Source organism: Bombus affinis, chromosome 11, assembly GCF_024516045.1.
Source record: "Bombus affinis isolate iyBomAffi1 chromosome 11, iyBomAffi1.2, whole genome shotgun sequence".
In the NCBI taxonomy this organism is placed as follows: Eukaryota; Metazoa; Arthropoda; class Insecta; order Hymenoptera; family Apidae; genus Bombus; species Bombus affinis.
Genome location: NC_066354.1, coordinates 3,619,619 through 3,646,444, shown reverse-complemented (window position 1 = coordinate 3,646,444; position 26,826 = coordinate 3,619,619). Strand labels below are relative to the sequence as shown.

The 26,826-nt window shown below is 39.8% G+C and overlaps 1 protein-coding gene across 6 annotated transcripts in view; it reads right to left on the bottom strand.

Moving 5' to 3' along the window:
• Nucleotides 1–53: 53 nt before the first annotated feature.
• Nucleotides 54–26,826, bottom strand: part of LOC126922083 (protein grainyhead) — a 161,252-nt gene continuing 134,479 nt past the window's right edge. For 4 of the 6 annotated variants that reach the window (XM_050734290.1, XM_050734296.1, XM_050734292.1 and 1 more), the window contains exons 5-15: nucleotides 26,424–26,784; nucleotides 24,228–24,611; nucleotides 16,042–16,301; nucleotides 14,104–14,272; nucleotides 9,907–10,018; nucleotides 9,432–9,526; nucleotides 9,099–9,269; nucleotides 8,791–8,976; nucleotides 7,051–7,503; nucleotides 5,239–5,303; nucleotides 54–4,118 (exon numbers count right to left, since the gene is read on the bottom strand). In XM_050734290.1, the coding sequence (XP_050590247.1) occupies nucleotides 3,833–4,118; nucleotides 5,239–5,303; nucleotides 7,051–7,503; nucleotides 8,791–8,976; nucleotides 9,099–9,269; nucleotides 9,432–9,526; nucleotides 9,907–10,018; nucleotides 14,104–14,272; nucleotides 16,042–16,301; nucleotides 24,228–24,611; nucleotides 26,424–26,784 (2,542 nt within the window). In that variant the 3' untranslated portion in view covers nucleotides 54–3,832. The remainder of the gene's footprint in view (nucleotides 4,119–5,238; nucleotides 5,304–7,050; nucleotides 7,504–8,790; nucleotides 8,977–9,098; nucleotides 9,270–9,431; nucleotides 9,527–9,906; nucleotides 10,019–14,103; nucleotides 14,273–16,041; nucleotides 16,302–24,227; nucleotides 24,612–26,423; nucleotides 26,785–26,826) is intronic. The other 2 variants (XM_050734294.1, XM_050734295.1) reach the window with 2 other exon arrangements.

Sequence of the window (26,826 nt, the reverse complement as noted above, 5' to 3'; positions counted from 1 at the left end):
TTTTAAAAGTCCCCGTCTTGGTCTTCCACGCAAGGGACAATAAAAACGCACAATTTATAAAACGTACTAATATAATATTTATTGTTTGCAATAAACAGCGTAATATAATATCACCTCTGGCACAATCTCACGATGGCAAGACAACGCGAAAACGGCTATTATATTTCGATATTCTCGCATCATTATCTGTTCCGCAACTTGTCTGGCTTCACGATCCTCTAACAAAACAGTACACTGCGTGCGCTCAGTTCAAAATCGGCTGGTTTTTAACATTCCTCCTCTTACACGGGTACATTTCTAACAAATAAGGCGAAGCTTGTGGATTCGTTTCGCATCGTCGTTTACGTCATTTAAGTACGATATCGAGATGGCTGGGAAACGATCACGGGAAGACCATATATTCGCTTCTATACTACCGTGCAATGTTTCTAACGTTAACACGGAGAGGAAAAGAGATTTAAAAAGTTATCGATTTCACAATCAATTTTCTACACTAACTTTAACATTTCTTCACTGGTTTTGATAGCGATCGAGGTCTTCTCGTGACTGTAACACGGTTGCCTTTCATGATATATCATTAATTAATAATATTAATAAACGTAAGGGATTATAAGGGATGATACGATAGCAATAAAAATCGTTCATCGACGAAACCGTTCGTACGCACACACGACGAATCCCACGCGAGATCCATCTGTAAATGACGAAGGTTATTATATTTGGGCGATCGAAGGTTCAGGGTGGGTAAAGTTTATGGTGTTTGATGTGGGTGTAGGGGATGGGCTGGGGGAAGATATCAATTACGAATAAAAAAATGTCATGGAGCAACACTAACAATCTTCGTTGATCGCAAAACACGATTCTTTTCTTCTCTCCTCACTCTTCTTCAGGCATACTGATCAATCTTCCCATTCATTCTCATCTTCACTTTCGCTCTCGTATTATTTTTCTCTCCTCTGTGTTTCGACCCCTCTGTCAGCTTTACTTTCATTCTCGCACCATGAATACACGCATCCCTTGTATAAAAATAATAATAATAATAATTATAATCATAATAATATACGCATTATGTAACTCTAGTCAATAGAATCAAATAATATTAATAATATCAAACTATATGCTGCCTTGCAATAGATGTAACAAAATATAGTACTCATATAATAATATGCATTTTACAAGCGTATTTTGATCCTTGCTTTGATATCGTCGTGATATTATGTATAGGGTGTGTATATGATTTAAGTATCTCTTCCTTCTCCCTTCGTTTTTGTGTCGTTTCACGCAAGAACAAAAATGCGGACAACAGTGATGTGTGTCGTGATCATGATGCTCTCTAGTCCAACCTAAATGTGAACTAATTATCGATAACTTTTATAGCAGATGAACGGTGTATATGCTGGTGTGTAGATGTGTGCGTGTATGTGTACATGTATACAAGCGTGGTTTTACAATAAAAACCACGCGATGTACGTGACGACGAAACCTGTGTTCGCTTTTACCAGTGGCACGTTAATGTTGTTTTACCTTAATACAAGAAAGGAGAAAAAAAAGAGAACGATACATAACCAGGCTATTGACAATTCTTACATCTTGCCGCTTGTTTTGGATCTGCGACAACGACGTTGCACTGATTAGAGTCACTGATTATGTTCATTGTGTACATTCTGTATCCTGCCATAATCAAGATAAACTTGGGTTTCACGGGGCTTACACGTTATAAATAGCTGAACCCTTTGAGAACAATTTCTATAAACAGTCTTGAATCGTAAGAATTAAAACTAATATCCATATATATTCATAATACATACTCTTTCGAAATATTTTCTAGAATTCCTTCTTTTTATTTTATCAATATATTCATTTTAAGTATTTCGTTATATCGAAATAGAGGCTTGTTCTCAAAGGATTGTTTAACGTTCGAGGAAAGAATGTTTTTAAGAAACTCGTTACAGATACCAATATAACGTATTCGTCTAAATTAACCTACTCTAAATATTGCAATGCTCGTTGCAATGACGTGGCAATTCCATCGGATATTTAACGTACCTACTGATCTTCTAAACGTGTATTTATCATCCTCTCTTCGTGATCGATCTCAACGAAAAATAAAAAACGAAAAGAGAAATTACGTATTTCAGTGAGAGTAATACTTGCTCTTTGTATAATATCAAAGGATCCTGGGATACTCAGGAGGTTTCTGGAATGATAGCGAAGTACCTAAGGGATACCTTAATCGATGTATTACACGGCTCTACTCGGATTCTCGGGTTAACTCGGTATAAATAACACATGAGATACAAAAGATGGACAGTTGATGGAAGAAGGTGAGCTCCTTCGACTAACCTGGAATGCTGGAAATGCAAAGGAAGAGTCTTTAACCTTCGAATGGGATATGACACTATCGCGTCTGTTCGAGAATCCTAATCAAGAATCAGACAGAACTTACAATATCGCTGAACGTTGTATGAGCGTAAACACTATAAAGAGATTAAAATGCTCGATGGCACCCGTCTATCTTGGAATGGCGACGTTCAAAGTTATACTTCTTTAGCTCTACGTACAAGTCTTGGTATAAAATAAGCTTGCTTCGTGCACGTCGACCAGTCGAAACATCGACCATCGGTTCTTTTAAAAACGTATAAACAAGACTTTAAACTCTAAAACCGATGATACGATAAAATAGAGTGAAATTTTCTCTGCATATACATTTATACGTCATACGTATCTATATATAATATATATATATATATATATATATAAATCTATAACTTAATATTTAACGGGGATAGGGCGGGAATTTCTTAAATCAATTTTGATTGATTTACATGTAGCCATCGCGTTTCAACTACGACGGCAATGTTTCAACTCTATAAGCTAACAACCATCGGTATAAATTGTTCACAAGTGAAAACAAACAAAAAAGAAATATATATATAAAATAACGAGTTGCCTTGCATGGCTAGAGGATATACTTTCTAGCTTCGATCTTGTGCTTCGTATCGAAGACGTTTACGCGAATACAGGCTGTTCGATCGCTACATATTTCGTGCACACGAGGTACGTTTCTTTTCATGGATTATCTCTGACCAAAAAGAACCTTGTTATCGACATAACTATTTCTACGAAAAACTCGGAAGATACAAAAGAGAAAAAAACGGTATCGTAAATAAAGCTTCGTCATCCCTTCGAGATCAAGTACAATCGATCAAACACCACTCCGTGTCCACGAAATTCTCTACATCGGCGAAACTACCTGTATATCGTTATGAAAACAGACAAGATCGTTCAAGACGTTGCACAAGACGGTCACTATCAACTAACGAACGTTCCTCTTTACTTTTGATATCTTACATTGTACGATACGAAAAACAGTTCCGAGTATCCTTTCCGTACATCCCAGTCCGATTTACACGTTCAAACGCTATTGTTCTCCCTTTCTTCTCTACCTTCCTTCAACCTCTACAAACTTATTTCTTAAATACAAGCACTGGTGGGGTAAAGTGGCGATTATCATCCACTAGATCGAAACATCTTCTTCCTCTTCTTCGTCTTCTACCTCTTCTATCTCTTCTTCCGATTCCTAAGTCGCACTCGAACGCCATCTTCGAATGATTTCTCAAACGCAGGTCCCTGAAGAGCTTTCTCCCGTCGAACTGTCCAATTTATCCTTTCACATTGCACCGGGTCGACGATTCCTCGCGACCATCGCGGCTGCTTTTGTCTATCTCAGACTTATTTACGCGAAACGACGAGAGCCACGTACGGTAATTTCTGTTCATTTTAATTTCATTATTTCGTCCTTTTTTCTTGCGTACTTAGTGGCACGGACGGTTCACGTGTTGCCGCTCTCGTGAACGTGCGCGTGGCCATGCGCGGAATTCGTGAGCGGCGAGTGAGCTATGTGCGCCGGCGACGATGGTAGCTCGATCAGGGTGACGTCGTATCCAGCTGTGGCAGGTGGATCTCCGGGATCACCAGGGTCACCTGGCGACCCAGGATTGGCTGGGTTACGCTCGTTGCTCGGGTCTGGGTTTACTCTGGAGTGGGTCACCTCCAGGAGGAACAGGTCCTCATCCACGTAATATCGGATCATGTCGTCGTCAATTTTCGCTGTAATTCTGCAACAGGAGGAGAAAAGGATGATTAAATAGTGGAAATGATAGAACAAGGTGACTCGAGGTTACCCTGCTTAAAATCGAGGGAGGATATTCGACGGTAAATAAAACGGCAAAACAAAAAAAACGGTGTTGTTTGAAAGAATCAGCGAAATATGAAATTATTGGGCGATACGGCGATACAACGAGAGATTTCGATTACTTTTTGTGTTTCGTGTTGAGGGGCAGGAAACAGTTCTGTCGCATTCTGTCTGGGCTTGTTTTCGTTTCGTGTGACGATTGATATTTTAAGCAGAGTACGGTTAATGGGACCTTTGGTCGCGTTCGTGGTACGACAGGCTTGGTACTTTCTACACTGAAGAAAAAGTATCGGCAAATCTGTCGACCGCATCAACGCCATGGTTCCAAAGTCATCGAAGAGTGAACCAAAGTAAACAGCAAGCAAGACGCTATTCCGTGTAAAAAGGAAAGATCACGTAACCCAAAAAGAGAGAAAGGAGAGAATGAAATAAGAGGAGCACACGAGAAGCACAGCGACTCAAGCGAGCCAAGTGCGTGATGCGTTTGAGAGGTATACAGGCATGCATTGGTCCACTAGACAAGGCGAGGCGTCTAGAGAAGCGAGCAGACAGGCGTGCGTGAGCGGTCGTGACAGAAGAAAAATAAAGGACACGAGAGAGATTAGTGGATTAGTCTGGTGAAGTCGAGGGAGACACACGAGTACTCTGACGTTGAATCAGCGTGGCCGACGACAAGGATTCTACAGGATGAACGAATGGTATGGTGGTGAACAACGTTAGAAAAAGATAAAATAATAAATAGCGACCAAAGATCAGAGCGGTGAGGACAACCAAGAAAAGAAGCGATTATAGGAAAAAACAGAGAAATATACGGGCGAGAGAGATAGATAGTTAGATAGATAGATAGAGAGACAAAAAGAAGGATAGAAAAATATTATCAAATGCGTTGTATAGGAGGTATAGAGGGTGGTGTGTCGATTTCGGAAGTTAGGGAGAGACTAGCAAACCAGGCAATCGGAGAGAGTCAGGCAATGTCACCGTTATGGCATGCACTACTGTGTGGGCGGTGCATGCAAGTAAAGATGACACTCTACTAAACTTACCCCTTTGTGTTTTTGCGATAGAGGTTATTAATACTCGAGGATGCAATTTTGTACTTTGACTCAATCTGTAAAATAGAAAAAAGTAGAACATTAGAATTTTGACAGTGTTTGCGGACCATCGATCTGGGTACTCGCGCTCGATAACCGAGGAGGTTCTTTTTTTTAATCTTTTTTCTTTTATTACGACGCGATACGCTTAGTGAAAACGGACAGACCGACAGATATCAGGGATAGAATAAAGTTTACGGGCAAGATAAAGGACGAAGAAAGCGAAGACAAAATAATGAAAAAAAAAAAAATAAAGAGAGAAGATATGTAAGAAACGTAGAGAAAAAATTGCGATCTTCCGTTTCCTGTACATAGATCAAGGAATTCATTGATCAATTTCAACGGGAATTATTGGCTAGCATGATCGGTTTGCTATGGAGAAAGGGAATTACTTCTGTAGAAGCAATGACAAATGTACGATTTACGGAGAGAAAGGAGGACGCGGTAAAAGATAGATTTTCTTTTCCACTTTTTTCTTCTGCCACTTTTCATCGTTATTGCAACAATGCGACCTTGCGTACGTGTACAGTTGGTCAATAATGTACAATGTTAAAAAGACAAAAAAAGAAAAAAAGAAATATAAAGAACGGCACCTCTAACGTCGAAACCATCGATCTCGCGATCACAGGGGTTAATGATCCGTGCGCGTGATTCACCGCGCTCCGGTCCGTATTAATTATTGTAAGGATTTTGGAGGAGTGATGCATGCGCATTAATATTAATATCAGCGTAATGGAACGGTGCAACAGGTATTAATAAAATGGTGTAATATGCCCTTACATGCATAGCTAACATTTATACCTATATATTATATAATATATGTATATATATATACATATACATATACATATGCATATATATATATATCATATGGGTGTGTATCTTGTATATCTCGTGTTATTCTCGCGCATCACTCATTATTCATACCGGGGGTACAGGCGTCAAATCGAACATGGCTCCGTGGAAATGTGATAAATTGGCCACGTCAAGATATCGCCGGTTTACGTCGCGAACGTCGAAACGTTCCGCGTGTCGCTTTCTACCCGAGGATTTGTTACCGTGCCGGTTTCGAAACGTACTCGTCGGTATAAATAGAGACAGACGACGAATACGAGCGATATCGCTGCTCACGAACGCACCCGGGCTTAACGTGGCTCACTTATGCAACGTTCCTAGCTGTCATTTCTGCGAGTACGCGGCGTACTCGTGTGATTTTACCGCTACCATTTTCCTGCCCTTTAGGAACCGACCGAGCGTCCACCGCAGGAGCTTCGACGTTGATCGACATGGTTACGATTTGCAAGTATTTCGATCGCTATCTGTCGGCGATTGTGTGTATTTTCATCCTTCAGTCATTCCACTGTATCCACGACAAGTTATTGAAAATCCTGGTCGCACAAGTGTGCCGAGAATAAAGTAGACTATAGCGACCTCGTTCGAAGCTTCATTTTCGAAGAAACTGAACCTCAATTTCCAGGAAAGAGAAACCTTCATCGAGAGACAACTTTCATTCGACATTCTCGACGTATCTCTTTAACTCGAGATCACCTATGCACCACGACCTTTAATACGTCTTAATGGTACGATTAATCAAATGCAAACCCCGTTTGGTTAAACTTCTCGCGTTTCATCAGGATGTATTTTTTTCATTCGTGGAATGGCTGACAACGAGCAGTGATCTACGTGTGTGTTTTAACTGATAGTGTCGGTGCTACTTGGATAATGTAATGTGTGCTCCATACAAAAATGCTTGACATTTCTTACAGCGTTCAACAGTCCCTGAACGGTCGGCGGTGTGACGTGCAGCGGTGTGTACACGTCCTCGGACTCCTGGCGGACGTACAGCATCACTCGTTCCTCGGCGTCTGCTGGACGTAGATGGGGCGGTTGCTGTTGCAGATGTAGTCTATTCCCGACCCCGGATACCACCGTTCCGGCGAGACCTGCTTGCTGCACTCCCTGCAGCACCGAGCCTTGAAGCTCCTGCACCTGCATCAGCAAGGAGTCCTTCTTGTCGTGCAGGCTAGTTAGATTGTCGGGCGGAAAGTGGTTGTGGAACTTGAGGGCTGGCAAGCTTGGTCTGCCGCAGGCAGGATAAGGGCTGCTGCCCCCTGCCTTCAATCCTCCGCCCTCGCCATTACTCAGGGACGATGTGTCTGTATCGCCACCGCCCCCGCCGCCACCTCCATAGAAGCCCGACAACTCCATCGTAGAGAACTGTCGTGGAACAAGAAACATATTGTACATTTTTTCTATTTCTTTTCGAACGAGCTACTTTCCGTGATACGAGCTACACTGAGAGACAAAAGTATCTATTCTATATCATTAAATAAATTGAATTACATGTAACTGTATATTACGAAATTTATAGTAACAAATGTACACAAAGAAATGTAAATTAAATTATTTGCTAAATTCTGACAAGAGAAGATTCACATAGTGGTAACATTTTGATGTTAGAATAGAGCTATTTGTATAGTACTAGTAATTAATGTCCATTAATATTATAGTTAACACTCCGTGGATTTTTGTTTATGACAAGCAATTGACTACAATCTATTGGGTATGGATAATATATTAATTTTGTAAAGAAATCTGTTTCTATATCTCTGCAGTCCTTTTTCAAAATTTTTTCAACATATTTTTTTGATGTTATTTGGTACCTGCGGATTAACTTTTGTCTTTGTATACGTTTGTTACTGTAAGCGTCTGTGTACCATATACAGTTACAGATATTGAAATTTAATAATATAGAAAATATTTGTTTTATTTCTACATTTCAATCGTGTACAAATAATTTTATCTTTCACTATAAATTGTCACATTGTCTATATTGTATCCATCATTTTCGTAAAGCAAGGTATGTACTTGTTTTCTTAGCCACTTTTTATAGCAGTCGAATAAACTAGTTTTATCTCCTATCGAGCGTTTATAATTTTTTACTAGTACAGAGAATTCTATATTTGCCTAAGGTGCTAAATGGTTGGCTAATTTTTTGGCTCGTTCCCGGAAACTGTTACGATTAGTGGAGAATTTTGGCGGTGTTGAGAGCAGAGGATTGTGGTGGATACTACGCAGACATATCTGGGGCTGCTTTTCACTGAGTAATTTGGTTAGTTTCGTTTTCGTTCGCGTTCAAAGCCAATTGCAAGCTATTACAATTCTTGCCGGTTTTCGAGGCCTCGGGCTCGAACAAGTAACACGTTCACGGCTTCCGTTGGCGTAGCGATCGCGAGTTAAACTGTGTGTGGGTGTCCGTGAAGGTATTAATGTTCGAGAAGTCAGAGTAATGCTTTGCATTATGGTAAAACGAAAAAGTGTTTGTAAACTAGATACAATATTCTCTTGATAGACTATTAATTCTTTGAAAAAAGCATGCTTGTCATGCTCGTATCTGCATACATAATTTCAAATACAAAAAGAAGAATAGATAAAAGGTAGGACAAACAGTTATTTGTAAACAGTTCCTTCAGCTTCTATCCAATCAGAAGTCTCGAAGAGTACCTTGTCTATGGTATGTTCCGCCGGTGGCGAGAAGAGGACGGGAGGTTTGTGAAGATCGACCATGGAGTAGAATTCGCTGCGTTCCGTGACGGAATGGTAGAGCTCGTCCAGCTTTTTCCTACCTGTGGCCGTCATCTTCCTCTTTGCTGCTCTCCTCTCCTCGTCGCGAGTCTTCCTTTCAGCTCCCTGTGCGTAAATAACACCAGGATGATTCATGAGATCAGTTGGTTCTTGTAATTTTGTTCGAATCGTCGATTAAACGACGTAACGAGACTGGAAGGTGTAAGAAGAGAAAAAAAACTGGGTACCTTATCGCAGAACACTTTGATCTGGCAATACCCACGATGCGAGGGTGGGGTGTACGTATGAGCGTGGGGTGGTGGTTCCTCGTACGTGTCCACCTGGATGTGCAGAGGCAAACCTTTTACGCCTTTTTGACTGGAGAAGTCGGTGCTGAGACACTGTACCGCCACGTTGATCTGCAACGTAGAGAGTACATGAAAATCATTCGGATAAAATACAGAGACCTTTATCGTATGATTGTTGCGGTGCATGAATAAGCACAGCTCCATTTAAGTCTCCCATAGATCGTTAAATGCAAATGGAATCTCTTTAATGAATGATGAAGGACTCTCTCGTACCTTCGCCGAGGATTCGAGTGGGTTCCAATAAACGGCGATCGCATTGTGTGCAACTTCCTCTATGCAGCCCACCAGTCCCACGCTGTTCTTCGTGTCTGTAATGGTGTAGATTGTTGTCAGAGTTGCAAATCATTCTACGATGCCTCGAAAGGGCGCGTGATTTTCGTTTTCTTTTCGATTCTACGTACGTAGATACTACATGGGTATGATCAACGATAGGTATGGTTTTGTAATTTAATCTTACCAACCTCGAGGCGATCCCACTATCGAGCGGCTTGCGCAAAAAATATCAAATGACATATGTAAATTATGCAATGCAACAATGTTATTATAGCGTGAGATTTATTTTTCGTTTGATGAATGCGCGAACTGATTAGGAGGTAATTGGAATGGCCGGTACGCTGCTGGCTTATTTGTTCATGAGGTTGGTTTTAATGATGACTGAAAACTCGGTGATTCTGCACGCTTTACTTACCAGCATCGAGAATACGTTGCTTGACAGAATGTTGCCTTCCGTGCCAGAATTGCCACGCCTTAATCTCGTCTTCTGGGCTCTTCTCTTCTCGGAACATCAACATTACCACGCTCTGCGCGACAAAACATCAAGAAAACACTGTAAGTACTTTATTAAGCGAGATACTATAAGGGCAGATGAATGGCTTCCGCTGACGCGTTTACTTTTGTCTTTCTTATCTTTTTTCAGCAACGGGTTAAACAACTTTTTCGCCGTTACATTTTACTAACTCCTGCAATACCTGTTTCTTTATTACGACTACTCTGAGGATAGAATTTAAGGGTTAGGATAAAGTAGGCATCTTTTTTCAATGACTATTTTCACATGTTTCTTTTTCTTCGTTTTAGATAAATTTAGTTTATAATTCTATCTATTATCGTGTTCCGCAATCCCATTTGACAGGCTCGAATAGTGCGAGGCGAAATCACTGATCTGTTTACAACCAACACTTGATATCTAGAGATCTAAATAGGCACGGAACTGGCGGTAATAATAATCAGGTGTGAGCGGACTCACATTAAGACAGAAGGTGATCGTTATAGACGCTTGGCGCAGGGATAAGCATATAGAAACACCGTGAAAGCAGAAAAGTGACTATAATTTGAAGCTCGGAACAAAAATACGTATTTATTCAATCTCTTCTTTACTATTTCGACATGTAAAGGTATAGAACTACCCCTCTTATTCCTCAACTAGTCTTTATATTACACTAAAAGTGAATATCATCGCGTTACATTAAAATTAAACATTGAAAATTTATAAGTGCAAAAAAATTAAAAAATTACATGATGCAATATAGACATAAAGGAAATAATTCGCGTAAAAGTCAATCGAAAATTCAGAATTTTAGATTCTCGTTGGTGCTATACAGAAGTGGGCTCGAGCGCACACGTGATTACACGGATCATAAATTACACGGTAGCGTATAATTATGTAACGCAGATTATAGATTCCGACATGGACAGGCTACAATGAGCGGTTGTGGCTGGTTGTGGGAGATTTTTCAAATTGTACGCATAATGACGAGCATGACGCGTCTCCCGGTTATCATTTGTCCACAATGATCCGTCGGGTGACGAGACAATACTCGGTCGGTAACGGAACACCGTCGCGGAATCTGCTGACGCATCGGTCGCGCGGCACGCGAAATTCGCGTGAGCGTGGCATCGTTCGCGCGACATGAGGACACGCTCGAGCGAACGACCGCGCGCATACAGGAACGTGTGTATAAATCACGGCGTACCGTATAATCCAGTAGCATAAATTGCACCATTCGACACTGCTAATTCCCAATAAACGACCGTGTATCCCAAGATAACCTTGTTCTCGACGTTTTTCCGTCGGTAACGTGTCTAGCCGAGCGGTCGTGATTCATTGGTAAAAATGTAACGAACGTGTGAGGTGCAATTACTTTGATTAATTGAGAAAGACATAGAGAGACAATTTTGCCGCCATTCTTTTGCACCATTCGCGTCTGCTATCGAGCGACTAATCGAACGACGCCATCTTTCGATTAATATGGTGGTCTTCGATCGTTTATAATGCGTCGCGTCACTGTAATTATAGGTATAACGTTTCGGTATACGAGATTGTAGCTTGGGGGCGCGAGAGAGTTTTATTGAGTGTTAAACATTGCGTGGTAAACTAAGATAGAAAGCATTTGGCGAGTTCATCGTGATTAATTCAAGAGAAAGATACGTAAGACTGTTGATACCTTTCTCGGTTGTGAGGCTATATAGAGAATTTGAACCTTTGTGACTGTAGTCGTTCTTGTCGAAGAATTGATTAAAAAGTGACTGTTGTAAGCTTCAACGATCTTGAGTTTCGTAGATTCTCGAAAATTCCAACGATTTATAAATATCGATATTGAGATAGAGAATGCTCGATATAAGGATATAGAACAGGAGAAAGAGAGAAAGATTTCGAGATTTCAACGAAAAATAATAAAATAAACGTTATTGAACTACGAAGATTTAAGAGAATGTTATCATCGAATTTACAATAGAGGACATTGTGGAGTGTGCGTGACCAGTGCGGGCAAATAGAGACCTCTATCGCGTGTTTGTCCAGTTCCTTATTGTCCCGCCGTTTAAGCCACGAGATCAGATAACGTTAACCTTCGCGGACCAGTTTACAACATGTGTCCCCGGGCCGTTTTCGCGGGTTAACGTTTGTACCGTGCGCCGCGTACAGATTGCCGACAAATAATTTAGAATCAGGCAACCGTTCGACGGTGTATCTGTCGGGGGTTGGCTGATGAAAAATCAGCGCTGCTCAGCCGCCAATGATAACGCAGGCTTCACGTGAGCGTGACATCGGCTGCCGCGACAGAAGCACGCTTCACTGCGCAGACCGGTGCGCACTCGTGTTCGCTAGCGACGCCGCCGGTAGGGATTTTTCGTGATTCGGGTGAATGGGCGAAGAAATGCGCTCGTCGAGGAAATACAAGTTTATCGGCGGACTGAGGTTAGCGTAAAATTTACATCGTAAAGAAAGACGGAGAAAGTGTTCGATACGAAAGAAATCGGTCTACGAAAGCAAGACAAGGCATATTAATAGAAACTATATACATACATAGTTTGTAACGCATTTTGGAAGATTTTGCATTGTTCCAAATACGTATATGTCGCGAAAGATTCAAATCACTTTGAACATAATTTAGTATTTGAAACTTTTGAACTTTTGTGTATCGGTTGGCCTTGAAGTTTTGACAATTTCATGGCTGTCTTATTATGATATATTGAGTTCAAAAATTGTTTTTATGAAACACTTACAATGTGACTTGTCACGTTTCTCTTCCCTTCATATAAAAAATTTAACACTGATCTTTCAAAACTTTGAAATCTGCCAAGACTCTCGAAGCTCCAAGGACTCAAAAAATCTATCAAGATTCAAGATTCAGCAGCTTTAAATATCGAATCACATTCGAAGTTGAAATTGAGTTTTAAACATAACGAATGGTATACAGTATACGAAGTGAATAGATAAGAGCAAGAATAAGAGAGACAGTGCTACAAGGAAAACGGAATTGTACGAGACAGAGAAAGCAGAGGGCAGGCTGATCGCCACTGGACATTGACAGAGATAGGAGAGAGGAAAAACAACGGTGCAGGAGTGGATTGGAGTGTAGTAGGAGAAAAGGATAGCGACGAGGTTGTACGTAAGTGCAAATAAAGTGAAATAGTAAAGAGTAACGTAGAGGGGAAGCGAACGGATAAGAGGTGAATTTGTACTCGCGGCTCCCTGTTCGCGTGTGTAAATGTTCGTACGTAGCTAGTTTGCTCGACTTACTACGAGCGGCTAGACTCTCGATTAGCAATTAACGAGGAAGTCGTAACTTCTAGCGAAAGAGGTAGAGCAAGGGGGCGGGGGAGAAAAGAATCGGCAGCTTTATCAGAATGGAAATTGCTAACGGTGCGCCATGCTGCCAATTAGAGTCGCGAGAACAAACGACCTCGTCCGACTTCTTCTTTCGATTCTCGACGAGCTGCACGAATTCTATCTCTCGTAGGAGTCGAAGCGTAATGCTATGCGCACTCCTAATGCGATTTAAGAGCAATACCACTGCGTTTCGCGTAACGATATTATAGATCGCGTATATTGCACGCGTGTCATGTTATACTTTAGAGTCGCGGGTTTTTTGGCGCCACGTAGCACGATGTTTTCTGTGCGCCGCCATTATGGTGAACGCTAGAGGGCGATTGTTAACTTTGAAACGCTCGCAATCAAAGGCGCGTATGTCTTTTTGTTAGTCAATGTTTGTTTTTAACAGCGTCACGTAACATTTTTATTTCAATTTTTTTTTAATTATATGTAATCTTCCTTTTTATCTTCGGAACATTACATACACATGTAATCCATCTACACCTAATGACATAGCTGCCTTTATACCATTATCGTTTATCGCTAAGCGAAAACATCGCGTTATCTCATAATTACAGCCTGCTCTGATTACATTTTTATTCTTGCGATTAAGCTTACATCATTCTGAAGTGACCGATTAACTGATTAAAAATTAAAGTTTTCAAAGTAGATCCGGAAATAAGGAATAATTACGATCCTATTATTCAGTAATTATGATTACTCACGTAATTGATGACAGATTTATGATAAATATCAAAGATACAAAATTTCCTTTTAAATGTTGCTTAGCATTACCTTAACTGTTTGCCCAGCCTTTAGAGTTGGCTTGTCCGGATCAGGAACGTAGTCCAACGTGATCCCATAGAATTGTCCCTTGTTGATGTATGTGATTCTGTCATCCTCGCGACGCTGCGACGTGCTAATTGGTGACTCCAGGTGATACTTGAACCCATAGGCGGAGAATCTGCGTTCAGACCGGCATATTATTACAAATAGTTTTTGTATCGATTTGAATAATTTGACGTAGGTATATTGACAGTTCTAATAACATATTGATTTATCAACGCCCTATTGTAAAAAATATATCAGAATTCGATCATGGCCACAGCGCTTGTGCAAATGGTTTTACTGATTATTTTCTTAAGAAGTCTCTAATCTTCATATATTAAGATATAATTACGGTAACGTCGCTTATAATCAACGTGATGTTTTTTTTTCTAATCGTTCCTAGACAAACAGAGAGATAATGAGTTTATAATTACACGACGTTGACAGTGTTATATGATTTTAATATAATCTTAATTTTTAGAAATCGTTTCTCGAATCTGAATATTTGCGGTTTTCGTCGCAAATATCCCGCGCGAATGAATGACGTCAGTCAGCGTGACGCAACTAAGATGCATCTAATTGTCTTCGAATATTTTATACCGATTCACGTGCACACTAGGAAACGCCATGTTTTTCATTACGATCAATATCTTGAAATCTTTACTTGGCATTTTTAGAAAGCGAAAAAATTTCGTACTCCCTCGAATAAAGAGTTAAAGATCAAATTCAATTATAATTCCGACTTTGATCGCCAAATTACAAAATTGAGGAGTATTGGGCATAAGATATATCTGAATATGCTGAAGTAAAATAGCTAAATTATGTATATAAATATATACGTATATCGTCGAAAAAAAATTCATGATGCAATAAGTTTAAGTGAATCATCGTTTTCACCTTTCGCGACTAAAATTTCCAAGCTATTTTCTAAAACCGATTATGCGACGAATATGAGCCCAGCTACCAGTTTCTCTCGAGACGAGGACGCGATTAACCTAGGTTAGCCGCTCTAAATATAGTTGCGCGAAAAGCGAAATAAAAGGCACGATTATCCTTATCCGAGTGAAGCTTTTCCACGGTGGCGGTCTATCGCGCTTACAACCATCGAACTTTCTGTCGCCGACCTATTATCTTTATCTTGTGCGACGACACGCGTCGCGGTTTTGTATTCGCCGCGTTTTTTCCGCCGCACTGGTCACCGGGTGGAGAACAACCGGGACAGTGCGGTGCGTGCGAGCCGATAACCGAGCCTGGCCCGGGTGAACGGCCTGCGAGCCCCTCTGCTCCTGTTCTCCACACCGACGCGCGACGCCTACCTGGTAAGCTTATTACAACTTCTGTGTAGGTTACGAACCAACGTCTTCGTCTGTTCCTAATGTCAAGAGATTCTTTCTACTTGTTTTCATTAGCGGAGGATGATAGCGTCCTTTTCGAACGCGTGAAGAGTTTTAGGGTTTGGCGATGTTTTAAAATGTTGTTGCGGAGATAAACAGATAGACAGAGGGGATCTTGTAAATTTTGCTGTCAGTAGACTCTTCGATGTTTTCATTGGGGGAGAATGACAATGTTCTTTTTGAACACGTCAAGGGTTTTAGGGTTTTTGGGGAAATTTTAAGATTGTTTGTAAGATGGGGAATTAGGGGAGATTTTATAAGATTTTATCGAGTTATCATTTGTACAGCTGCAAACTTTCTGTTCAGAAATGATCGAAGATTTTGCTACATCATAATACTACCTATATCAAATTCCTATTGACTAAAATTCATAGAATTCATTTATGGTAATATCTTCCAAGTCTTCTGAGATTGTAAAAAATAGTACGAGTAAAATTTTTAGAATTTACTTGAACGTAAAAGAGGTCTTACATAATTTTTAAATAATAGAAATTCCATATGAAATACTTACATTTTTGGTATCTGGATTTTGTCCGCGTCGTTCTGTCTGCCGAAATCGTGCCAAGGTCGCGACCTCGGAGGATTCGGGTTAGGGTTCGGGTTGGTCGCCGCGGAGGAAACCAAAGCACCGCGTTGCACTTGTGCTTGTGCATGGCTTTGCTGTAGCTGCAGTTGCAACGGTTGATGGTGTATTACCGCGCCGCTTTCGAGGACAACAGCGGTTCCAGCAGCCGTTCCACCGGGACATAATTCCGTGTAGTCGAAGGAGGACTGCGTAAAAAATCCACGTTTTCCATCAGTAATTCGTTAACATATAATCAAATAAGAAGTAACAAAAGTTCCATGGTTGTGTTTAACTGGATAACAAATTTACCTAGTCTGATCACACATTTCCTATTTCCCTTATGATCAGCATTCGATAATTGCCGGTTTCTAAATAGAAATTATACATCTCAGAAATCTGCCGTGAAACGCTGACAAGCATTCACGCTCGTTTCCTCAATTATTAACCCTTAACTGATAGGGTCAAACGCTGGTTGCATAACTAGCAGCATCCCAGTAACGACTACTCTCTGATGAACTTTAACGAACTACGCTACCACGCTTACTTCAATATTGAGTTAATTTGTCATTTTCAACTTGATTGTAGACCTTTGCTGTGTACATTAATAAATCTCTCCAAAAGTTCAACAATTTCTCCAAACCTGTCGATAAATTAATCTACAAAAATCGTCCGATGAAACCCGTCAGCACTTCGTCCAATTAACGATTACCTGTATACCGAGTTAATTTGTTACTTTCAATTTTGACCATATTCCTCCTGACCATACATCAATGACTTTCGCAAAAAATTGGACAATTTTTCTAATTACGTGACCTACAAAGCTTATTCAGGACCTGTCGGCAATTCTAACTGTTTTCACATACACATGCTTCTCACAATCAGTCGTTTGGTTTCACTGGAAGAAAAAGATCGAAGGCCAGGAGTAGAATAGGCCATTGCGGTCTCGTAAAATTGAGCAGGGCTGGCCGCACGCGCTCCCACCGGTGGTTTCTTAATAAGCGGCCCAACCGAATGGTTTATTCCCTCGTACGTCTTCATGCGAGAATTCTCGACGAACATTGGGTAGGAACGTAACGCGGTTACCGCAGCTCGTTACTCGACCTGATGAACGGCATCGCGGAAGCCATCCATCGAGCCGGGAGAACCGACGAGAAGCCAACAGAACCGAGAAGCAACGAGAACGCGTCTGCCGCGGTTTTTCGCCGAGCAGGACAACCCCCGTCTACCTTGCACGTTATCCTGTTGAATCAATAACGTGGTTAACCGCCATCCATAATTAGAAATAATAACATCTCCGCGTTTCCATCCTTATTTCATTCGTTCCACGAGTTCTCGACTAATTATGCCGGGAAGCGTGTGCAATTCGAATGGTTCCCGGTTTAATTGAATTTATAGCAGATCCACGAACGAACCAGATCGCAGAGCAAACGATGAAAAACGAATTATACGATCATACGATCGATCCGCTTTGGAGGCGTTTGTGTACGCGGCCAACGCGATCGATTATCTTAAATATCGTCCGACGATCTAATTTTTTTATGTGCTTTTTTCGCTCGATCGATTCGTTGAATTGCGTTCCAAGGCGGAGTTTTATTAGCGGTCTGTTATTGATCGTCTCTCACTCTTTGCATAATTGCTTAGTATTCACTGATAATTGATCTTCTGCATACGATGTTGGAGCGTGTGTAACGTACACGTGTCGCCACGTGTTTTTGCGTACAATCGTTCTGCGATATAGATGTTTGATTCTGCGCGATCATGACACGACGAATTCTAACTTGTTATGTTATTGTAGATTGATGATGTTTATACGTTTAGGTATGGGAAAAAGGCATAAAAATGTGGAGGTTACACGGAATGATATATAATATGAAAGAATATGCAACATATCCAAAGTGAAATACACGTATTACACTATTTGAAATAAATATGTAATTTAGGTTCAATATCTTTAATTACGTTCATAGAAATGAATTTGCATAAACATTTGCCGTGTAATTATGAATATTGCGCTTACTGTGGACAAACAACGTAATTAACTTTTTTCCCGATTTGTCTGATCAGCCAATATATGTTTTATTATCGAGCAACGACTCTTTTTCATTTTTTGTCTTATTCCTGGTCACGATTTGGTGGTTTAGGATTTCTGTTGTTTAATGAACGTCTTAACCCTTTGCACTGCTATGTCGAGTGTGACACGACATCAATTTTTATGTCAGGATCTCCTTTGTCGAGTCCCACTCGACATTCTTTCAGTCTTACCTTCTTTTGTGAAACGTGCGAAAGAAAATCAAAATTGCATTCTGTAAATTGTTTCAACATATATCATACACTTAAAAATTACAAAATACAACAATAGTGTGAATAAAACTGGTATTTAAGTGAATTTGTTTCTTCCTTTATTTATTTAAATTGTCTTATTTTTTAGTTGAAGTAAATTTCAAATAAAACACTTAAAAGCGTTAGGAGCTGCTGGTAACGAAATTGAAATAAAATTCGGAGTGCAAAGGGTTAAATGGACGTTAGATTCTTGAACAAAATCGGTACGAATGCAATGGGTGAAATTCTCTAAGATCGCCTGAATGAAAAACTCGAATGATTCTGTGAAAGATCGTGTTTAAATCCCAAGCACCTGCTTATAATACGAAATTACGAAACGCAGGAAAATGGCTAAATTGTCGTATAGATTCTGATCGTTCGTCTAATAAATACTCTTAATGATCGGTTTAGTGACAGTGATTTTTCCACGTGCGTAAGAGCCTGTCATGAGATTGATTTTTTCGTTTTTTCCCTTCCCCATCGATTTAGTAAGTATTTTTAGTCGTTCATTTATTCTCGAACGGCGAAACAGGTTCAAAATTATGGCACCTTCGATTATCCGCTTTTTTTTTCGTTCTGCTCAATATATTAAAACGAGAACTTTCGATTACGAAGAATAGATTGTCACTGAAAGCTGCTCTTTTTTTAATCGTGAACGATTTAAAAACGTTATATTATGCTTCGATCGTAGCATATTCTCTTAATCTTTGCCAGAGTCAATCTGTTCCACTCCATTGGCGATTGCACGCTACTCAAATTATGCTAATAAAACGATCGAATCAGGTGGTTTTAATATATGTTTTACGTAAATGGGTAATTCAAAGAAGCACAAAAAGCTTGCGAATTTTACCAAATTTATGTTCTTCTCCAGACCAAAGTCTTTTATTACATCGAAAAAGGGAAAAGACAAAGACAAATTTCTATGAATTCTATCGAAAAAGTATTCTTTTTGTTACTAATTGTACAAACGAAAGGATCTAAAATTCGTTACCTGGATGATGGTTTTAGTGTTGACGTTTCGACAAAGGCTGTCATAACGAGATCGATTTCAACTTAAAAAAAAAGGAAGAAGAAATGAAAAGTAAAATTGTATTCGTGAAATTGCACATCTGTCCGGTTACCGATGGTCTTTTGTTTTATTGGACGCGTCGGTTCGGTATCTCCGCAGCCCGTAACGAATATTACACGGTACACATGTAGACACGTTGGAACGCCGCGTGCAAGCGAAAACCGTCGGAGATTTAATCCGTAATTACAAGCCTCTCAGCTTGCTGTGTCTAATGCAACGTGTTCTCTTCGCTTTGCTAGCTGGCTCATCCGGCTCTATTGCGAAAATCATCGATTCTCGTCGAGTTTATCCGAAATTATGTCATTCCCGACGCAAGACTAAATCAGCAATCGAAAATCGAAATGAAAAGAGGAACGACAGGATGCGTTAAAAAAAAAAAGAAGGAAAAGCACACGAGGATTAAAAATTGTATAGAATAGTTTTACATAGTTTCATGAGAATTCTTTGTACATTGCGATATATCATTCACATATTGCATATCGGAAAGAGACAAAGAAACGTAAAGAAGAGAGAAAAATATAGGATTCAAAGGAGCGCGTAACACGGTACGAAATACATATGAATATTTTAATTAGGAACTTGGCGAGAGATAAACCGGACGAAACGATTCGCTTTTATTTCCAGCCGCGTGCAAGCAGAGCAGAACGGAACGCGTGTGCTTTCTAATTCGTAATGTCAACCGCAATGCTAATGACTTACTCGCGCGGATAAGCCGCCCGTTGCCCCCGTCGAACGATTAATGTTTCCGGAAGCGGCCGATTACGCGTGACAACCGAGAGTACGTGGGAGTGATGAATCGCTTATGGTCACGGCGAGCGGGCCGGCGCGGCTTCGACGGCGGCGAAAATTATGCGTCGAGACCCCGAGGGCCTGACAATTTGCCTACGATACGGACGATTCGACGCGGTTCGATTCGTTGTTTCCGCGCGGTTTTCCTTCACACGCGAATCTTCCTAAGGGAACTTGTGCTTTTTCACAGCGCTACGGCAAACGGTTTCTTGTTGCAATTGTGCGTTCGTGACAGATCTACAACTGCCGGATTCACAGTTACTTTGTGGTTTCTGTTTTTAAGAATGCAGCTTTTGAAATCTTTTATTTTGTGGCCGGATAGAAGGAAGATTTTAGAGTGTCGTACTTTTTGTTTCGCTGATGTTGGATTCGTAATATAATTTTAATCGGGGAAAATTGAATATCGAATACGATACGAATCTGATAAAAATCTGGCGAATGACTTTATAGTGAACGGCTTGGTATAAATGTCTGTGATATCAGCGTGATATTAAAATTATTAAAGAGCTTGTAAATGTGCTTAAAACGTAAAATCAATATTTATTATCGATTTTAAATTATGTATGGTATGCCGATATATATATTATGATTTTATCGATAGAAGTGTACTTCATTATTGATAATTGCTATCGATAATCAGCATTAAAATTCCGTTTCGAACTTTCTACGCTTGGACTAAATTGTAATTCGTATCGAAGCAAATATCTCCGATATGGAATCGTATTAATCTAATCGTAGCAATTTGATTTTACGTTACATGGATTTTTCTACAACGATTTCCAGTCGAATGAAATAAGATGGAAATGTGGCGGGGGGAGAGGAACGTGGCACTTATTACACGATTCTCATTGATTACAAACAAACGTGACGATATTCCTGATAGATATGCGTTGTTGATTATGCAAATCGACCAGTATCGTTACCAAGCCGTGTAGTTCTGCTTCAGAGAGTGCGTAGAAAATTATCGAACATGGAAGAGCTTATGTCTGCATGATGGGATTGCGATAAACGTTTAAGTCTTGTCTAATCAAATGCCGTCCTTCCATTTAACAACTAGGAGGAAGACGGAAGTAATTGGAAAAGAAGAGATGTTAAGAAAATAGAAAAGGAAAGCAAGGTAGGAAGAGGAAAAGGTGTTCGTGGCAGACATATCTTTGCTTCTGTTAACTCTAGTACGTCAACAAGAATGAGCTACCTCGCATAGAATCGTTATATTCTGTCTTTCACTTCGAATCTATTTTGCCGAAAGTTATTATTGTAACTTATTACCAAACTCCAGAACCATAATTCTAAATCTACTTTGCCAAAACTTATTGTCAGCCAGAAGTTTTGATCGTAAGAAGTTTCTATTTCGCGTGATTTTTTTCACGAAGTCCTTACAATCTGAACTACAAAAATTAATTGGATTAATTATATCTAACAATTGTTGCAAATATCAATTAATCCTATAGAGATTTGCGATCGATCAATTGGATATATACGAAATGTTTTTGAAGCTGGAATCTACAGCTGGGGTTTACAGTTATTCAAGAGTATGATCCTTGGATAAATCTAGTCTATTTGAATTATTCGAAGTAATTAGCATTCGAACAACGTTTGAACACTGATCGACCTTGTTTTATGATGGAATTAATCGATCGATATATTAGATTTTAATGGAGATTGCGATAACATTCCTCGAGATCGAGATGTCGAGATCAAGATTCGAGGTGTAAGATTGATCTCCTTTGTGTCCATAGATCGTGTATATTCTACGCTCGGAACAAAGAGATTGAATTTCAACACTTGCAACTCTTATCTCGTAACCATAATTCAATTATTATACATTTTTCTTCTCTGATGATCTAACTTCTACATAATTCACCTCGCCAAAAATTAAACTAAATCTCTAAGTAATTGTTACAACTAACGCTTAGCTACTGAACAACTTTTTCCCCAAATATGAAAACTCATCTAAACCAAACGAAGATGCAAATGTAAATGATTTGTTCAATTAACTCTACCAAACCTTAGAAATCAAAATTAAATCATCTCTCTCACAAACGCAGCGTTTGTTACCGTGAACGATAATTTTATTCAAATTGTATCTTCCAAACTAATTAAGATATCGATACAAAAATTTCGTACATTGTAAAAAAAGTATTTCTATTCGCTATATCGAAGAGTTTTTGATTGTTATTAGGTTGTCCGGATAGTTCTTTTCGTTTTTTAAATAGAAGGTAAGTATAAAATACATTTCCTTCTGTGTACCTTTCTTAAATAATGTATGATCCTTTTCTACCACCTTTTGCCATCTCTCAGGGAGCCTCATAATGCCATTTTTCCAAAATTCTCTTGGTTTATTTTTAAAATATTTTTCGTGGCCGCTTTTCACTTCGTTTACTGATTTGAATTTTCCATTGTAAAGAAAATTCTTCAGGGAGAGGAACAAATAATAGCCCGATGGTGCAAAGTTTGAAGAGTATGGAGGATATGGTAAAACATCTCAATCAAACTCTAGAAGTTTAGTTTGTACCGCTAAAGAAACGTGTGGCCTCGCGTTATCGTGATGGAACACGACGCCGCTGCAGGATGTTTTATGATAATAGCTTCTTTAAGTTTTTCGAGTTGGGTGCAATATTTTTCACCCAACTCGAAAAACTTAAGGAAGCCATTATCACAAATCAACAATTTGATCGTTTGCCTTTCTGGAAGTAATTCATAGTAGAGGATATCCTTCCAGTCTCACCAAATTAAAAGCAGCACCTTCTTCGGGTGAAGTCCAGGTTACTGTTGGAGGACACTTATCTCGACTCGACCAAGATCGCTTGTGCGCAGTGTTGTCGTAGAGAATCCAACATTCATCCCCAGTAATTAACTTTTTTAAAAATGGCTCCCTATTGTTGTGTTGAATTAGCAAATCGCATGTCGAGATTCGATTCAGGAAATTGCTCTCTGTTAGTTGATGGGAGACCAACACTTTGTAGTGATTAACGTACCCAAGCTTTATTAAATGGTCATGAATCGTTGTTCGTGGAATGTTTAAAGTATCTGCTATCTCACGAACACTAGACCTTGGGTTTTCATCGAGGTAGGCCTTAATAAGATCAGTATCAGCGATGGATGGACACCCCCTGCGATCTTCATCTTTCAGATTAAAATTTCCGGCTCTAAACCTCCTAAACCAATTCCAGACTGTTTGAACAGTTATAGACCGATCACCATAAACGTCACAGATCTCCTTTGTAGTGTTTTTAGGCGTACTGTTTTTTTTTAAAGTAGTGAAACATAACGTGACAAAAATGCATCTTTTGGTCCTCTATCTTTCTTCACGCAAAAAACACTCAATACATTTTTTACTAACGTCGAGAACTGTTCTCCTGTCTTACCAGAGGTGTGGTGGATAATGTGTAAGTCATAAAATGGGATCGCTAATGACTCGTTAATTAGATGGCTGATAATTCGTTGATAACAGGTTGATAACTGATCGACAACTGACTGTAACTCTTTTCGGTTGCGTCCGTTTATTTATACTGGTCGGAGGAGAGTCGGAAAATTCGAATTCGTCTTCGTTCGATGGTTGTACGTAGTGGTGACATTGTTTTGCCAGGAGTTTATTTATCCTTACATTACGTGTATCCTAACGATCTTGATACCCCGAGGTAAAACAACGTGATTTGAATTGTGCTCTAACTCATGTGTCGCTACAGAGGATAACTAGTGACTACACGATTGACGGTAGAGTGATCTGGTGGTTTGTTTACTTAAGCAGAACGAGATAAGGCGAACGCGAAAAGAACTTTCCGGACGACCTAATATATCTACGTCGTTGTTAATATACTGCTCGAAAACTGTCTCATCCTTACACACTGCAATGCGATTATTTTCCATTAAACGTTTCTCGGTGTACGTACCGTCTTTAAAGTGCTGATAGCTTCAAATTCGAGTGTCAAATAATCATTTAATTTGGACTGACCTGATGAAGCGCCGTGGGCGGATGATGATCTTGCCTGGGCGTGACCGCGTCCGCGCCGATGCCGGAGTCGGGGCTGGGAAGATCAACGGTCAGGACTTTGCTGCTGCTCGAGGATGAGCGTATCGCGTGTGTCGTCGCGTAAGAGCTTGGCACAACCTCGTACCTCGTGTACGAAGCGGTCGTGGTGGACAACGAGGACGAGCTCGACGAAGCCAATGGTGGCAGAGCGTCGCCGGTGACGTAGACCGCCGTGGCCTCCTGGTGCAATCCGCTCGGGTTCCCAGTGTTTGCCGCGCCCGTCGCCGAGGTCGACGTGTACGCCGTGGACTGCAATCGTGGGCTGCACGAGCTGTAGGGGTCGTAGGGACTGCCGTACTGTTGCACCTGAAATTTTACGTAATCGTTATTAACAATCATCGTAACAGTAACGAGTAATTAACGTAAAATTTTTCATAGAATTTTAAAACTATCAGAGAAGAAAAGTGATTGTTTTGTATGGAATTTTCCAGAAAATGTCAGGATTATCGGAGTAAAAATGACTGATACGACATTTTTCATAGAAATTTTGTTAACTTGAAAATCATAGGAAATAATTGAACTCTCAGAGTTTGAAATATTCTTTTAACGATCGTCAAGTTCGCGAACGCAAACACGTTTATTGAATATCTGAAATAGGTCGTAAACTGAATAATATTGCGAAATTTTTAAAACAATTTAGTTGATATGTTTAATTAGTTACTATTAATTTATTAAATAGGTATTACTATTAGCTAAAAATAGTTATAACTGGACGAGATTGTTATTCTGGATTTCCATAGGAATATAGTATGCTATAGGGTATTTGTCTCTCGATTGCGCGGTCTAATATTCAGAATTTTTATCGAGATCGAATTAGATAGCGTCAAGTATGTTTGTTATAACAGAGTCGGGATAATGACGCTTATTTGTATCGGAATCAACGAGGCTAGTGTCTTGCGTTTATATCTAGATCAGGGTAGGCAGTGTTGGGTCTTTTCTTTATTGCTTTTAATGTGCGTCATGTATTTTAATCGCAATGGAGCGAAGTCGGATTTGATGGAGTTCAGACTGGATAGTGTCGCGTATGTTTATTAGGACAGGTAGTGTGTGGAGCATGTTTTCTAAGAGCGGACTGGAATCCTGAAAGTTATTAACACGCATTTTCCAGCTGACTGTCGATAATCTTTGTGGGATTTAGACTCGTTTCGTTGCCAGGCCTGTGCATGTAATTAGGAGAGACTGATGAAGGCAACATGATATTTTCGTTGATTGGCCGTCATTGACATCAAGCCTTTTAATATTATAATTTAATGCCTGTACTTGTTTAAAAATTTTCCCCATCATATAGATTGGAAATAATATTTTATTTGACAACTAACTTATAAAGCTTTTACCTGCTAGCGTATCGTTATATATATTTTTACTGCTACAGTGATCTTGCAGAAAATTTATGGCAAACTTAACTCTCCTGTGACTGTCGAATTTTTACAAACGAAATTTGTTTCAACAAACAAGGAAATTTCGAACATTTTACAAAAATATTTATTATGAAACGATACTAAGGAAGAAAGATTTTTTCATATTTTCTTCAAATTTAACGACTCTATTTGTATTCTGTTTCTTTAGCTGCATAAATATTCATAGTATAATAATTTTCACGATTTCACCTTAATTTAATACAGTAGCATTAGATTTTCTATTTCCCCCCACCTAAATACATCTGTCTTTGCATCTTAAAAACAAATCTAAACATCAATCTGAGAATTTGCTATTATTCCAAACACAGAGATAGAGAGACTCTCGATCTTTTGAAGTCAATTTTTATTAAGTATTTATTTTAGATTCATTAGTCTTCCTAATATTAAATATTATCATCACAACACAAAGATCAACCATCTCTCTTATGAAGCACTGACTATGCAGAAAGGTAATAACTGCAAAAATACGTGAAATCAGTTTTCCTATATCTTTGAATACTTCCAAATAATTTACCAAAGTACTTTAATGTAAAATTGCAGCAATTAATTGTTTCTTTGACACTGTCTTTTTTTCCATATTTTCTCCATATTATGAAAAATTCACGCTTCTATGCTATTGTGTGACAAAACAAAATAAGAAGAAAAGAAAGGAAATTAAATATAGAAAATATCATGGTTACAAATTGCTCGATGGTCTCACCTGTAGTTGATGTTGATGATGATGGTACATTCCCGGTGGCGTGGGACTGTCCGGCTGAGCCTGTTTGTGCCTTTTGCTGGACTGTTGCGCCCCTCTCGACGAGCTCAAGTCCTCGGGCTCCCTTTTGACTCCGGCGATGCCGGTGCTCGAGGAACCGTCGTGTCTGAGGGACTGCGGGCTAAGCGGAAGCGGAAGGCCACCCTGTAGACTCTGGCCAGGACTGTGGGACGGCTGGTTGTACTGATGGAGGAAGTGGTGTAGTTCCCCTCCTCCGGCGCCTTCGCCGCCTTCCATGCGATTCGTCGAACCGGAACCGGAGCCAGGCGCCTCCTGCACTAGCAGCTTCTGGCCCATCACACCCCTTCAACAGTCCGTGGAGAATCGACCTTTAACTGCGGTTCCC